Source organism: Pholis gunnellus (genome assembly GCF_910591455.1).
Source record: "Pholis gunnellus genome assembly, chromosome: 4".
Taxonomy (NCBI): Eukaryota; Metazoa; Chordata; class Actinopteri; order Perciformes; family Pholidae; genus Pholis; species Pholis gunnellus.
This window is the reverse complement of record NC_136530.1, coordinates 26,973,232-26,990,048: the sequence shown is the minus strand read 5'-3', so window position 1 is coordinate 26,990,048 and position 16,817 is coordinate 26,973,232. Positions and strand designations below refer to the sequence as shown.

Sequence of the window (16,817 nt, the reverse complement as noted above, 5' to 3'; positions counted from 1 at the left end):
CTCTCCCTTCTCTCTTTCACCTCCTTCTTTTCCTCTATCATCTCTCTTCTTTTTCATCCCCTCCTCTCTTTCACTTTCTCTCACCCTCTCTCTCTCCCTCCTCTCCTTAATCTCTCCTCTCTGTCTCTGCGAAGCTGCTGACTCAGCAGGATGGCTGGATGGTATAAAGTGCTCTATCAGCTCAACCAGCAGCATCTCTCTCTTAAGTGAGTCGGGGGGTGGAGAGAGGGGGGGTACTCTGAGGACACTTTGGTCCTCCAGCATCAGTACACTCAAGTACTGCGGGACTCTGAGGAAATACTACTGCAGTAGTGTTGAGTTGAGGACAGAGATGATCCTCCACGGCTCTTCTGTCCAAAGTAAAGCCTCTCTTTGGCGTTCGTTTTTGCTTTTCGTGTTTAGCAAAGCAAGCAGAACTCGACTGTTTGGCACAGTGTAAATGTTAAAAATCGAGTACCATGAGTATTTCTTTCACACGGAAATCTGCAAAAAATGTGGATTCAGTTGACAAACAATGCTTTCAGTTCTAGGACTCCAAACAGCTGTTTGTCGAGAGAAAATGCTCTAAGTTGTTATTAATCTTCATTCAATTCAATTATTCAGCACAAGTACTGTAAGTCTTCTTAAGATCCCCGTCCTGAGGGGATGTACATCTTAACAACTTGAAAGGACCAGATGAAAATATGGATGGCATAAATTTGAATGCACAAGTTATTATCTTGTGAATTTGTATGTGCATTTTGAATGATATATATATATATATACATGTTTTACACGACTCCAGTGCATTTGAAACTAATCAGTCACTATGTGGTTGAAGTGTAAACTTCAGCTTTAATTCAATGGATAAAACAGAAATATTACATGAACCGTTTATGGAATTACAGCCATTTTCACACAGACACCCACATTTTCAGAGGCTCAAAAGTAATTGGACAAACTAACATAATTGTGAATATAATCATTGTTTGTAATACTTGGAGGAAAATAATTTGCAGTCAATGACTGCCTGAAGTCCGGCACCATAGACATCACTAAACGCTGAGTTTCCTCCCTTGAGATGCTTTGCCAGACCTTTTACTCCTTCAGCTGCTGCTGTTTGTGGGTCTTTCTGCCTTCAGTTTTATCTTCAGAAAGTAAAAAGCCTGCTCAATTGTGTTGAGAGCAGGTGACTTACTTCGCCAATTGAAGAATATTCCATTGCTTTGCCTTGAGAAGCTCTTGTGTTATGTTCACAGCATGTTTTAGGTCATAATCCATCTGCACTGTGAAGCGCCGTCCAATCAGTTTTGTATTATTAGGCTGAATCTGAGCAGATAGTTTAGCCCTACACACCTCAGAACTCATCCTGCTGCTTCTATTAGCTGTGACATCACCAATGAACACCAGTGACCCAGTTCCATTGGCAGCCAGACAGGCCCATCCAAAGCACTGCCTCCACCATGTTAGACAGATGATGTGGTTTGTTTCAGGTCATGAGCCGTTCCTTTCCTTCTCCACACTTTTCTCTTCCCATCATTCTGGTTCAAGTTGATCTTGGTTTCATCCAAGAATCTTGTTCCCAAACTAGTCAGTCTTTTTCAGATGTTTTCTGTTAAAGTCTAATCGGCCTTCCTGTTCTTCAGTGTTCCCAGAGGTTTGCACCTTGATGTAAACCCTCTGTATTTAGATTCATGAAGGCGTCTCTTGATTGTAGACTTTGACAATGATGCGCCTACCTCCTCCAGAGTGTTCAGACTTCAGTAGATGTTATGAAGGGTTTTTCTTCACCAAGGAAAGAATTCTGCGATCATCCACTTTAGATGTCTTCCGTGGTCTTCTGGGCCTTTTGGTGTTGGTGAGCTTGCCAATGGAGTACTTCTTTTTAAGAACGTACCAAACTGTTTAATTGGTCAATCCTAATGTGTATGCTATCTGACTGATGGTTTAAGTGTTTTCAGCCTAACAATGGCCTCCTTCACTCGCATTGACACCTTTTTGGTCCGCAAGCTGAGAGTTCCATGGACCAGCTATCAAATGCTAATTTAACATTTTGAATGCTATTGTCTGCATCATTTGTCATGAAATAGTGACAGAACCGACCACAGCTGGCCATGACACCGTTTGTCAGACAATTGTCCAATTACTTTTGAGCCTCTGAAAATGTGGGTGGCTGTGTAAAAATGGCCGTAGTTCCATAACGCTTCATGTAATATTTTTGTTATATCCATTGAATTAAAGCTGAAAGTCTGCACTTCATACCACCACATATTGACTTATTAGTTTCAAATCCGCTGGAGTCGAGTAAAGAGGCAAAATTAGAAAAACCCACAGTCACAGTCTAAATACTTGTGGCCCTGACTGTATATTGGACTCTATGTTCTCAGTTGTACTCTGCTGCGTACTGTTGTACTGTACTGTACTCTGCTGTGTTCCACTTTACTTTACTCTGCTGTGTTACTTTCTGTCCTCCTGCAGTATCTGCTGTGCAGCTATTTTATTTCCTGTTTTATATGCAGCCCATTTGACTGAAGAGGGTTTTTTCACAGCCCACAGGTCTCTGATGGGTTTCCATAAAGACAGCCGGGTCGGCGCTGTCACTTCATCGTTCTCGGTCACGCCAGCCCGCTGACCAGAGAGAGACCCCCGTTACACATCCACACCTCGTTAACTTTTTAGAGGTCATATGTAGAAGACTGCTGCTGCTGTAGTTACAGGCTGCGATTACATTATTCCGATCATCTTTGTGCAGATAAAGAGCTGCAGCGAGTCACAGTTCAAATCCAGTCAAACGGGAATACAGAAGAGAAAACAACCAGCTTTACGGGACGCCAACAGCAGAGAGCTGTCGGACAACACAGTAACACCAACCGTCAACCTTTACTCTGGTTGTTGTAAAAGAGCCGACATCGCCACTATGTTCACTCCGGGTCTTTTATTTGTTGATTGAATTGATCGTCACCCACTTTGGACAGTTATCCGATTGCAGAAACGTTCCTGTCTCCTTTAACAGCTAAATAAACAAGAGCATTAACTCAGGTGATTAACGAGGACAGGGGCCACTTCTTTGACAACTCGTTATCTCTGGACGGCCTGGAGGATTTTATTTCTTCAAATTAGGCGTAAACATCCACCTGGAGTCAAGAATTAAGTGATTTGATTTGGTGGTCAAAGGTCACCTCACGTATGTCCCATTCTCATGAACGTGATGTCCCAGGAAGGCCTTAGGGGAAGTTCTTCAAATTTGGCTCAAACTTCCATAAGACCTCATGGATAAACTTTTTCGATTTTGGTGGTCAAATGTCACACACACAAAATGTCTAATAGGATAAAAAGAGGAAATATGTTGGGAGCGTTTCACTGACATGTTGTGGATAAAATGAGCGAAGTAATCGGTAGATTAATAAGGTAAATAAGCATTAGTACAGATGCCATTTACACCTCAAGATGTGGCCTAACTAAGTTTTTCAAGATCTAGATCAGGTTAATACCAGGTGGAGATTGCGTCTAAAACACAACCAGGCACAAGAGCTAATCCCCAAGATTTGAATGAGTGGCCCGTAGATGGCCACTGCAGTAAAACGAGTCCAGATCCCAGCATCCAGCAGCACACCGCCTCGCCGAAATGCTGCAGAGAGACTGAAGCGACCGACTCGTCATCTCAACTGTCCTCATCGTCTAATGGCAGAGATATTAAATGACAACATCTTTTAATCTTATGAGGCCAGGCAGTCACGGCCAATACACATCAGTCTGCAGAACATCCTGTTAGCGTTATGAGCTCTCTGCCGCTGCCGCCGTCTGCTCCTCACCTCCATTATACGGCCGTGATGGGCCAGCTTCCCAGGCCCAAATTAAAAGAAGAGGAACAGAGTCCTTGGCGATGCGGCCTCGTCGATGGAAATTAGCCTAAGTGTTGTCATTAATATTTCCCGGCGCGCGGGCTAATGTCTGCATCGTAATGTTAAGAACAGGATATCCCCTCAGTATCTGCTGAGGAAGGCTCTTTGGGGAGTTGGAGAAAACCTTTATCTGTTCAGAGATGAAGGCTAATGTTCAAAGTAAGTCAAGTTTTAGATTTAGTGTCGGGCTGCCTTTTTTCAGTTTAGTTCCTTCACTGAGGAGACGGCTCCAAGCTTCTGGGTCCTACAGTCTGACTCATTTAAGGAGTGCTTTCATTTACCTGACATCCAGGTTGTCCTAGATATATAAAATAACTGAAAAACAAGCTCCAGTGGACTGATGGAGCCGTTTGGATGAGAGACGGTATGGTTTTTGTTTTGGGATTTTTCCCAAATTAGCTCTCAAATTTCCTCGGGCGCCGTCTCAAAGTGATGTTCTTCATGTGTTCTAAAGTCCATTTACAGTATTGGGAAGAAGAAGAAACTGGTGAGAGTTGACAAGTGTCTGTATTCATTGTCTTCTAACGGATGGTGTGTGAAGTGTTTTTACTTTCTGTTCTCCAGGTGACCTCTTACACATTCAGACACCATCCTTCTGCTGTGACCTTTGACCTTCCTCCTGTTGATTGTTGTTGTTGTTGTTAAACTCTTTGTTTGTGTTTCAGGGTTTCGGCGACGGCTCCATCCTGCCAGAAGACCTTCGTCAGGAGGAGGAGGAGGAAGACGAGGAGCCAGAACTTATCCTGGACGGAGGTCTGCCTCGCTACTCCTCCTTCTCTCTGACCTCCAATCTCCTGCCTGTGGAGGAGGGCAGGGAGATGGCTGTGGACGAGGATTTGGAGGAGGAGGAGGAGGAGGAAGAGGAGGAGGAGGAGGAGGAGGTGAAGAAGACGACGACGACGACGACGCAGAAGACAGTGGAGGAAAGTGTGGGCTCCCTCCCTAAGAGACCTCCTCCGTCTTGGGAGGAGTGGAAGCTCACCTCCAGCCGGTCCACAAGAGCAGAGGAGGTGAGGGTGTGGAGCGATGATGCACCGTAAATGTTTATTCCTGAGCGAGCCAGGTAGCGTTAGGTACATTTTACAGTTGAAGCCGAACCGAAGCTTCACGTTTCCTGCAAATCTTTCAAATTATAAGCCAGGAAAGTGAGCACAAACAAGTCGTCTCAATGGCATCAAGATCTTTTATTCTGAAAGACCTTCTGTGGAAACAAGAGAAACATGATGTGTCAGATAGTAAATACAGGGGATGTAGAAATAGGAATGACATGCAAAACAAAGATGTCTGAGTGGAATAAAACCAGCAACGTTGTGCTTTTATCAAAACGCTTATAAGCCACCAAAATGCTACATCGCCTTCCATTTGAAGGTCTCAAAACATTACAAACTTGCAATTAGTATGAATGTCATTTATCTATTCTGCATGTCAGTTGTGTGTTTTAAACTGTATTTGTTTACCGGTAAACGTTTCTTGTACACAGGTCTCTCTTGATTTTACAAAAAGGATTCCTTTTAAAGGAACTCAAATTATCCCGTTTATCTTTTACTTTGAAACACTTGCAGGAAACATTAAGCTTAAGTGACGGTAAATTGCAATCAAAAATGGTCAAAGTAGTGACAGAAGTTAGTAAGTGATAGAAAATAGTCACGTTTGTCAACGTGACTCTGTTGTTTTTTATTTCTTTATATTTGTACTTTATTTGAGAAATGACTTTATTTACACATCAGTGTTTCCACACACATTTGGAGTAACATGCAGAAGTTTCTCATTGGTATATTGATCCTTCCTTTCTGATATTACAATTTAATGTGACATTTTTTCAAAATGATTTGCATTCATTGTTTGTGTTTTCAGAAGCAGGAAGAGCTCAGCGAGAGAGAAGAGGAGGAGGAAGACCAGCTGAGATCAGACCATGAAAGCATTGTGTCCATAGGAAACCTGATTGTTGGTGAGAAAGAGAATTTTAAATCATACACAAAGAGGTTTGTTACAGAAGACCGTAGAGCCGCTGCATGAAGGGGATATTCTTTGCTCAATTTTTGTTTGCGACTCCAACTGATTAGAAGATGCATATATAAACAACATACCTGCAAGTCTATAGACGGCAGTTTAAATATCCAAACTAAAGAACATTGATTCAATAGTGTAGGAAATATACAGATAAAATATACAACTAAAACTACAGTAAAACTGGTAATTGAGTCGACTTTGAGAAGACATTACCTAATACATAACCCTAAGCTTTTTTTGTTACCGCAGAATGATTTGATCAGAGAAGAAGACAGCATGTTGTGTTGAGATCACAAGACAACAAAGCTTTATAGGTTATGACATGATTGTGATAGATAACAAGTTCAGATGTCACTATAATTGCATTTGTGTCATGCATCTGATGTGTGGTAAAGGTGTCCAATGCTGCGACGCCACAGAGTGCTGCAGGTGTGCATCGAACTTTCACAATAAAAGAGAGGAGAGAAAGATAAGGTGCGATGGCATCCAGCTGGGGTTTTTTAATGCACATTTTCAATTTGTCCATAAAAAACAGCTGCATGGAAAAAAGACGCAAGTTGTTTGTGTGGATAAAAGTAGCTGGGTGAATAAACGATGATGTTCAAGTAGCATTAACTTCCAGTGAAGAGCTGACGGATCAGATCTGTGTGGAGCGATGAGGAGACTGTAACCGTCCTCACATCGATACGTGAAACAAACAGAAATCATGTTCTCCAGATGGTTTTCCTTCATTTGAGCTTTGACTGGAGCTTCTGCAGTGCTTTAATTAGCTCCAGCAGCTCTGTATCTCCATCAACACATTCAACTTATATTCACACCACACTAGTGGGCAGAAACAAGCATTCCATCAAATCCTTCATTGGTTTTATTTTGCAGATTTTTTTGTAACGGTGATTGAAATTTGCAATAATATAGATGGAAACATGGCGGCAGAGGTAGAGAGGGTGTTTGTTTGACACCCTGCAGATCTGACTTTACTAATATATTGTGTGTGTGTGCGTGTGTGCAGGTATTTCAGACTCCAGAGACAGCGAAGCAGACTCTGAACTCACGCTGACAGACACCGACACAGAGTCAGTATCTACTGCACCTCCCCATCCACCCTCACCTCCTCTGTCCCTTGCTGTCCCTCAGTCACCTCCTCTTTGTCCTCCTCTGTCTCTTCCCTTGCTGTCCCTCAGTCACCTCCTACTTGTCCTTCTCTGTCTCTTCCCCCTTGCTTTCCCTCCATCACCTTTTTAGTCTCCTCCCCTTATTATCTCCTCTGTCATCTTCTCTTACTCCTCCACCTCCTCTCCGTCTCCTCATCTCCGTCTCCTTCTCTGTTGTCTCTGTGTCGCCTTCTTGTGGTTACACATGTCATGGTAAACTGGTGTATACTGATATACATCCTGTATGTGTGTCACACTGAGCATTTAGTTTGTTCTAATCAATCAGATTTTTCCTTGAGAAACATAAATCAAACATCACTGAACCATTTTCTAATTAAAGTCTTAATACTAATGCCGTGTTCACACCAAACGCGGCGCGAATAATTTGCACGAGTAGATTACATACAAAGTCTATGCACAGACACGATGAGACTGGAGTGACGCGTATTTGTGTTTGCGCGCCACGAATGACAAATAAATTCCGTGACGCTGTGATAGCCTATCAGCGTTGAGATGCTCCCCCTGTCATCACTGACGTCCTGCCGTTGTTGAATCAGGAAACAAATACTGTAGCCGTCTGTGTTCACCCAGAGCTCTACGATACCTCATATTAGTAGAGACTGTGTATAAATGTACGTGTGTAAACCATATGGTACAAACAATGAAAAAGACACTGTATTAAGTCTAGATTACGTTATTTTGAGTGTTGACGGAGCTGCTACAATGTTAGCTTAGAATAGCACCGAAAACAAGTATTTTAAAAGTTATTTGCTTGTCGTCTTGCGGAGAGAACTAACAAAACATGAATTCAAACTTTTTACAAATTGGCATCATTACGTAGTTATTTCGGCATCCTTTTCGTCCGTTTATTACAGTTTATTCACAGCAAAATTCTTTTCCAGATGATGTTGTAAACCCAGACAAGAAGGCGTTTAGTTTCCCGGGATATCTGGGAACAAGTGCTCAGCAGAAATAAAGGTTATTTCTTCAATGGTTGATGGCGGAAATAAATGGCTTAAGTTCATAACGGCTTTCAGGGCGATAAGCCACGCCCCCTCTCTGGTGCATCAATGGCACGAATCACGCAAATGACCACAAATGATCCTCCGCCAGTCGTTTGGTGTGAACACGGCATAACAAGTGGGGCTGGGGGATGAGCCCTAAATATATGCTGTTTTATTTTATTTTGGAATTTTCTGCTAGATCAATAAATAGTCTTCATGAAGTAACACATGGTGAAGCCTATTTTGAACTTCATTGTAAAGGAGAACTGGTTCTCAAATGACTTATCTGGTCATCTGGTGATTTTAAATTGCAAAATGGTAACAGTTTCAAGTAGGGCTGCAACTAACGATTATTTTAATAATCGATTAATCTGTCGATTATTTGTTCGATTAATCGATGAATCGGATAAAAAAACAAAAAAGCATTAATTTCTAACCCTTTTTTCAAAAACAGAGCTGACAGTGTAAATTCACAGTGCAAAACATCTTCAGAAAGTGCACAAACAGGTTGCTTGAACATCCCTGAGCTGTTAAAGTAATAATTTAAAAAAAGAAATGGACTAATATCAGGAGTGGGGTTCAGTGGGTTACCCAAAATACTCTGTCTCTTATCACCTACAAGTATAACAGTACTTTAATGAGTTAACTGAATAAACTTTACCGTGTTCGCCTGGTAGACCAGTAGTAGAATAACAGAATGGGAAGAAAAAATTCGCTGTTTTCACCCGCCATTTCTCATCTTTCTGAGCTCCGCTTAACTTCCGGTTTAATGGTCATGTTACAAAAACAAAAGCTCGTCTAACATAAGTAAAACAACGGCGAAGCAGTTACGAGTTTAACACAAGGTACCCAAAATGGCAATAAATGTAATGTATAATTGCAGAAATAAACAAAAAATAATACAAATCGCGTAAATCAACTTCCGGTGTTGTCATGGCAACGTTTATACGCCGGTCAGCGTCAGCTACAGAACCGGAGTCCTATTCCATTATTCCGAGCTGCGGTGTTCAGGCGACCGGGCTGCTGTGAACACTCAAACATCTCCACGACTTATTGAGTGGCGTAATAATCGCGCGACACAACGAATCGATAATGAAATTCGTTGCCAACTCTTTTGATAATCGATTTTTATCGATTTTATCGATTCGTTGTTGCAGCCCTAGTTTCAAGTAAAATTCAAATTGATATAAATACTTTTCTCATTTCTATTTAAGCACATAGTGAATCGCTTTGAACTGAGTGGTGATGTAAAAACCAAACCTGCAATGTGTGAAAGATGTTCCCTCAGAATATTTCAGAATGTCTTGAGAGATTTGAGTTAGTATACGTTTGTTATTATCAGTTTAGACGCAGTAATTGTGTATCATGATATCTCGATACGATTTCATCACAACAGACGTGATATGATCGTATTTAATTATCAAATTTGAAGGTTTATCCATATTTGTCTTTGCCATATTGTTATGGCTGCACAGATCTATCTGATGGCAATAAAGTGTTGTGCATCATTTTAGACCCGTCACCATAACATTCAGCGTGACAGATTACATACTTTGGGACTTCCACCAGCTCTGAGTTTGAGCAATAATTGGCTGCACAGCATGATGACTGATGCAGGTTCCAGTGAGATGTTAATAAAGACAAACCTTTTCTAAATTCTATTTCCCATCTCGTCGGCTCATTATGCTTGATCTGCTCCCAATTTCAGCATCTCAGTAACTGATTATAAGACATAGAAATCACACCAGTGAAGAAGTCAATGGGTGAAAAATGTTTTTTCTTGTCCTCTCTCTCTCCGTGGAGGTCCGTCAGGATGGTTGACACTGAAAGACGGAAGAGGCGGAGCCAGGGAGGAGCCTTTCTACCAATCAGAGGAGGCCACGGGTGAGGAGACCTGCTTCATCTGCAGCACCTCCAGTTAGAATGAGCCCGCAGAATCCCTGTAGCTAACTCTTTGTGTGCGTTCACAGCGATCTTCCTGAAAGAGAGGAGGGCGAGGGAGAGGAAACGCCGGCCTTCAGTCACTGGGGACCACCCCGCAGGTAACACGCATGCACATAACCAGCGTGGCGTTTTTATGTTTGTTTTATAACCGCATGAATCACGCGACCAAACATTTTGGGGCTGTTCTTGTACACAACTCACAGTCGTTTAGAGGCATAAACACAGAGCTGAATTGTTTGTTGTTTGACTTTTCCCAGAATCCACATTTTAAAATATGCAAAAAGAGTCAACAATTTTACATACGGTAAAGAATACAATAACATCAAAACCCCTTCATATGCCAACCATAAAAAACTCAATTAAAATCATTGAACAGACAAAGCACAATACTCTCAGTTCATCTAAACATCCATTATGCAAAAAAAAGAATACAAAAAATGTTTTTGGCTTTATGTTCCAGTCCTCTCTTTAACCCCAATAGCTGCTTCTTAAATCTTTTGTTGTTGAGTCTTTAGATATAACACACTGAGATATGGCTCTATTCATTACTGTTTTCATGGTCTTGAGTTGGGACGCCCTCCTCACCTGCCTTGTTTGATAGCTGTGTGTTTTACCTCCTCTGAGAGGAGTCTACTTGAACGTGTTCAGTCACAGCTCCAATGTTCAGTTGTGTCTCGTGTCCAGTCACTGAGGTCCTTTCCAACGGAGCCAAACAGCACGGGGAGAAACGTAACACGTGTTTGGGTCCCGAGCTTTGAGCCTGTCATCAACACAGGCGCTTAATAAAGACTCACTCTGTCAGTTATAGACTATCCACCGGAGCTCCACATCCACCATCACCTTCCTTTTCCTCTTCCATTTCTCTCCTCATTTGTCTCTTCCTGTTAACTTTTCCCGCATCACCTCCTCCTCCTCCTCTCTCCTCCATTACCTCCTCTGTCCCTGGTTGTTTTGCAGTCCTGTGTCGCCCTCCTCTGGTGACCTGTGTCACAGTATACTGGTGTATACTGGTATGCATGTGTGGTAAATTGTGTTCTTCAAGCATCAGTCTGTTTCATTCCTTTGAGTGTAGAAATGAAACATTGAACGCTGATTAACCACCGTCCACATACTTAGTAAAAAAAACAGATTTTTCAATACCAATAAAGTCTTGTAGCAAAAGCCTTTTTTACTTTCATCCCAATGCTGGAACAACAGCATTACAAGCATTCAAAAACATTCTCCCTCTTGTGCCGACTCGGTATTCCACAAAGGCAGGTCAACAGTTGTGACGGCAGAAATATGAAGGATTGTTGCTGTTTGTCTGTTCCACGTTTGGTGTTTTTAGTGCTTTATGTGCCTCTCTGATCACCCGGGGGAGGTATTTCGGGGTAATTAAGAGTTCCTTCTGCCCCTGCAGGGTGGAAGTGTGGCCTGAAGAGGGCCAGTCTTTGGGTCTGAGCATCGTGGGAGGTCAACATGTCATCAAGCGTCTGAGGAACGGCGAGGAACTGAAAGGAATCTTCATCAAACAGGTTTTAAAGAGCAGCCCTGCCGCCAAAACGCAGTGCCTGAAGACCGGAGACAAGATCCTGGAGGTAGGGCCGGGTCCAATACCTGGGTCTAATTCCTGGGTCTACAGTTTAAACACCTGAGATAGACGTCAGACAACGTTGAAATATGAACCCAAACACTTTATTCCCCCCGTGTGTAGGTGTCAGGCGTGGACCTACGAGTGGCCAGTCACGAGGAGGCGGTCAATGCCATCAAATCAGCCCCGAGCCCCGTCGTCTTCATCGTCCAGAGCCTGTCGGCGACTCCGCGGGTACTAATATGCGCGCGCGCACACACACACACACACACTGTAAACCGCTGTCAGACAGGAGGAGGCGTTGGATATAATCCTTTTTACACTTGCCTGTAATTTAACTCATCGTTCAGGACGTTTTTACTATGGTGACATTACCAGATGTTATGGTCTGTAATGAACATGGACGTTAAGCAGGAGAAAGACATAAGGGAGAGACAAAGGAGTCGCGTGAGGGGAATTTGAGTCAAAGATTGAGTCATAAATCAGTGAAACATGAACACACAGACATGAAACACATATTGCATCAGTCTGACTTGCACGTCTAGAGCAGGGGTATTCAATTAAAATTCCAAAAGGTCCAGATTGAGAAAATCTCCTAGTGGAAAGGTCCGGAACATTACAATAATATCTAACTTGCGCTATTTAGTATCATATATATATATATATATATATATATATATATATATATTCAAGAAGCCTAGTAGTAGTAACAAAGTATCTGTGTCGTCAACAACTGTCAAATCAAATAAAGAAAGTACACATCAATTACATTTTAAAATCTAATATATAATTATGTTTTCAAATTTAACTGGATTATAGTAATACATAGAAATACATAAATGTTGTTCTCTCATTTCAAGTAAAATAAGGGCTCTGAATCTTTGAAAAGCTTGCATCAGAAATTGCTTGATTTTAGAAAAATGTATGAAAAGGAAAAAATCCATTTCACATCATAACGGTCTCAGTGAACTTTATAATAAACAATCTCTACACATCTCAACATCTTGCCCTCAGTTCAGACTGGAGTGTTTGGTCTAAAGATGTGTGTTTGGTCTCGTAGTGGCGTTTCACATCGGCGCATTTAATAATGGCCACGGTATCTGAACATACGAGTCGTTTAGTAGCGCCAGCAGGAAGAATGAACAAATAAGAGTTCGTCCATTCTTTGTTAAAAGCTCTGTTTTTGTGGTCCACTTCTCTTTTTAGAGCACGCCATGTAAAATGCTCCGACTTACTTCTCGCCTTCTTTCCGTCTCCCGTTTCTGTGTGTAAATCTCACTCGGCTCACGAACGATGCGTTTCAGAATACAGATATTCGATTGGCTGAGTAGGGTCACGTGAGATGATTTACAACGTATGTGATTGGTCGGTGTATTTCCTGGACAGCTGAACGAGTGCCGTAAAGGCTGGAAAAGCTGTGCAGGTTAAAATAGAAGCGCTACGCCAAAATGTATAATTCTCAATTATCAATCAGTTATTCGTCCGGGTCCGGATAGGACAGCGTCTGGGTCCGGATCCGGACTACGGTCCGCCTATTGGTGACCCCTGGTCTAGAGGATATCATTATCTCTGATGTCCCTCCAGAATAAAATGTTTATAAATCCACTTGGAAAACGCATAAAAGTTCTTTAGAACTGACAATAATCCCGTTTTTAAGTTTTCTTCCGTATCAAAGTAATCTGGGGATAGTTGTCCTGGGCTCACTGCAAACAGGAGCAGCTAAAAGCTAATTCAGCGTACTTTATTTTTTTTCTGTTGCCATATTTGTTCGCACATATGCCTAAATGTTATTGTTAGCATTTTTTACATCCTCCATCTTCACAATAAAGTACAAGGACGTCCCTCCAGACAGGATTTCAGAGACAAACAGGAGGTCACTGCTGAAAGCACGACTGTAAAAATCACCCCACCTCCCCCTACAGACATTAATCCAGTGTGGGTTTAACAAACAAACACACACACTGAGTTCACACAGGTTACACACACATAACGTGGTACACACTCAAGTCTCACAATATGTGTGTGTGTATGTTTCAGCCTGTGTCTCTTACCGCTCCCAGCTTCAATAAACACAAAGCAAAGAGGACAGAGTCTCCGGTAAGAACAGGAACTAATCCTCACGTTCGGTTTCATGAAACAGAGTCTACGTTGGTGTGTTTTGGGGTTTTTGGAGGACACTTCCAACGCTTCCAATTAAAAAACAACTCCATCAGCTCTGTGGAGAAATGGGTGAAATGTCACAATATTCCCTTTCGTCTCTTCTGTCTTCGTCTTTAAATTATTCACAAACAAAACCATGTCAGTCTAACGTTCTTTCTTTGTGTCTCGGTCCTTTTAATAACATCAAACTGTCCAGTCCAGCAGAGGGCGCCACAGCCTCAGCACACTGGACTCATAACTCTCACAGTGTATATTTTCCATCAAATAGTTGGGACACAGAGCAAGTGACCAAGTTTATTTGTTTCCTCCTCTGCAGACACCAGGTGCAGCCCCGCCCCCTATAAGACAACCTCCGCCCTACAGACCGCCCAACCAATCAGAACAGGGGTCGAATTCGGACCTGGAGCAGGCCAAAGGTCAGTACACACACGTTTATGTCAAAAAGGTCTGCTCTTAGGGTGCAGTAACCACGCTGATAATCATTTGGAGGAAACAGGAAGAGCATCCTGTAGCTCCGCCCAGCTCCGCTTCACGTTCACAATAGAGTTCAAACTAAAACTTCCCGCACATAAACATGAGGGCGACATGAGGTTCTCTTTTAATCCAGAGGGTCATATTCGCAGGGTGACTAATCTAATATTGATTATTATAAAAAGCTTCTTCTCTGCCGGATGAACTCGGCAGGAAATGAGCTTCAGGTGAATGGAGCTGGAGTTTCTGGCATTCAACTCATTAGTTAAAACTTACTGCCACACACACACACACTATCTTTCTTAATATGAACATTTCCAGTACATTTAAATAAATATGACTAATTAAAGATGTATTTGATAAATGAGCAGCTCTGCATTAGGAGTCTGGCGTCTCAACGTTCCTTCACTATTGACCAGAGGCTCTTGTCCTAACACCTCTAATGCTAGTCCCTCTCCTGAAAAGCAAGATGAACACGTCTAACATCTCAGAGAACAATTAGTTCACCGGAGTGTTCGCTGGAGGAGAAGCCTTGTTGGAAGACATCCAAAAACAGAGCAGGCTGCTGTCTCAATAACCACAATGATACTTGGTTTTATTCAATACAAATGATAAATGGTTACAGGTATTCAAAACGAATAAAAATGAAATGAAAAGAAAAGTAAAAGCCAAACTTATGTCTGCAATGAGGCTGATACAAACGCATGCGAAAAGACAAAAAGAGCAAGAAGACTGTCTCTAAAAACACCGTCTTTTCTGTTTCCAAGCTCGCTGAACTGCAGGTGGAACTTACTCATATGGTTTCTATGAGTCAGAATGTAGCGTGTACACATGATTAATGTGATTAACTGTCCATTGGATCTGATTCTCATATCTCAAAACTTTTCGCTCATTAATCAGCCTCTCCGCTTATTAAAATGTATTTCTTTGATGGCCCGCTCGGGTGGGAAACAAAAGAAACCAAATGCGCTCTGGGCCTCGGCAGCCTCTTCATAGGTTTGGTTGCTGCTAGCGTGTGCTGCCATTGTCTTCTCTGGTGCCTTCAGGTGGAGAGGCTCTTCTTCTTTGCTCTGAATTTGGATAGCTCTGATTGGTCAGCTCACTGCCATACCCAGCCTGTTGTTATTTGATCTTTCAGTTCATTTTTGCATGGATCAACAAAATATTATAGAATTACCTACAATTTGCTTTTTATTTTATTGTTACTTTATATAGAATCCATACTTTACGTAATTATTTTTCCTTAACACCTCCTAATTGGCCCCAGGTGTTTTTCTGCCATTGGGCCTTACCTATGACGTATGTATCTTGGGATAAAGTGTAGGGAGCCTTGTTACTGTAGCTCCCTCTAAATGTTTCCTCCCCCTTCATGGACCACGGGGAGTCCTTATGGGAACCTTCCCACCTGTGCATGTTCCATTTTCCCCCTGGTGGTGGAGCATTTTTAGTGTGTAATATATTGTGGACACATAATGTTCTTTTCCTCGGTAATGTCGGGTGTCTCTGGATGGTTGCTTGAACCCTGGAATCAGTACAGGAGCTAAACTCTGACCTGGTGTGTGCTTCTTTGAGAGTTTCTCTTTATGTGCATGATACATACAATCTGATAGTGTGTGTATATATATATATATATATATATATATATATATATATATTTTTTTTTTTTACATTTTCTTTCTTTCCTGTCTGTTAGGAGCCTGGGGGAGATCTTTTCATGGCTTGATAAAAAAATCCACAATACAATGATAAAATAGTTTATGTTCGATTGAGTTATGTGTAAATCCGTTTTCCTGTTCCTACAAACTCATAAGAAGAACAGCCAATACATTGGAGGCTCCGACATAGTGACTCGTTTGACTATCAGCATATAATATAAGTAATTTGGAAAGTGTAGAAGAACCTTATAATGGAATTATTTTATTCCCTTTAAAGGTAGCATAGGGCTAACCTGGAAGTGGTTAGCATTGTACTTTTCAAATGTTTACGTTTTCTGGGGGACCAGATGCTTGAAATTTTAATTCATGGACTGCAAGTTCACATATTGTTAGGCTTATTTTGAATCCTGCCTGTGTGAGTCGCTTCATAACTCCTTCCAGTTGGTCACGGTTTCCTTCCTCCTCATGGTGTGTGAAGTAGACATCCTCCATGTGCATTTGGATTGGGAGGTCTTTTAGCACCTATTCCAAGGGGGATTAAAACACATTGGCATCCTTGTGGGAGGTGCGTCCAACCATAGTACTGTCCTTTCCACGTGAATGCTTTTGGGTGGATACGGGGTAGATTGGGACTGACTTGAAACCATTAGCCAAATAATGGATGATTTCCATTTTCTGTTCTCTTAATTCCTGACTGTGCGTGAGGCATTGATCAGAGATGTGGAGTCTGAGCAGGATCTCTTGATTACAGCGATCAGATTGTGGACCATAGTCCAGGTTTGCCAATCCCATGATTAAGGTATTGCTAATGGTGTTCTCCAGTTCTCCGATTGTATTTCTCAATTAGACCACAGCCAATATTGAACCGTTGGTTTGGTTCATTCTTTTAACCTTTCGGACCCGAACGAGCCCTATTTGATATTAATTTTTGTGATCTTTTACCGCACTTTTTTTGAGAAACAAATAAAACT

At 41.9% G+C, this 16,817-nt stretch overlaps 1 protein-coding gene across 1 annotated transcript in view; it reads left to right on the top strand.

Moving 5' to 3' along the window:
• The window catches only part of patj (PATJ crumbs cell polarity complex component), a 121,679-nt gene that overhangs the window by 38,930 nt on the left and 65,932 nt on the right, over positions 1-16,817 (top strand). The window contains exons 21-29 of the mRNA XM_079158018.1: positions 4,547-4,891; positions 5,736-5,829; positions 6,901-6,964; positions 9,850-9,930; positions 10,017-10,088; positions 11,390-11,567; positions 11,684-11,794; positions 13,598-13,657; positions 14,037-14,136. Coding sequence (XP_079014144.1) covers positions 4,547-4,891; positions 5,736-5,829; positions 6,901-6,964; positions 9,850-9,930; positions 10,017-10,088; positions 11,390-11,567; positions 11,684-11,794; positions 13,598-13,657; positions 14,037-14,136 — 1,105 coding nt within the window. The remainder of the gene's footprint in view (positions 1-4,546; positions 4,892-5,735; positions 5,830-6,900; positions 6,965-9,849; positions 9,931-10,016; positions 10,089-11,389; positions 11,568-11,683; positions 11,795-13,597; positions 13,658-14,036; positions 14,137-16,817) is intronic.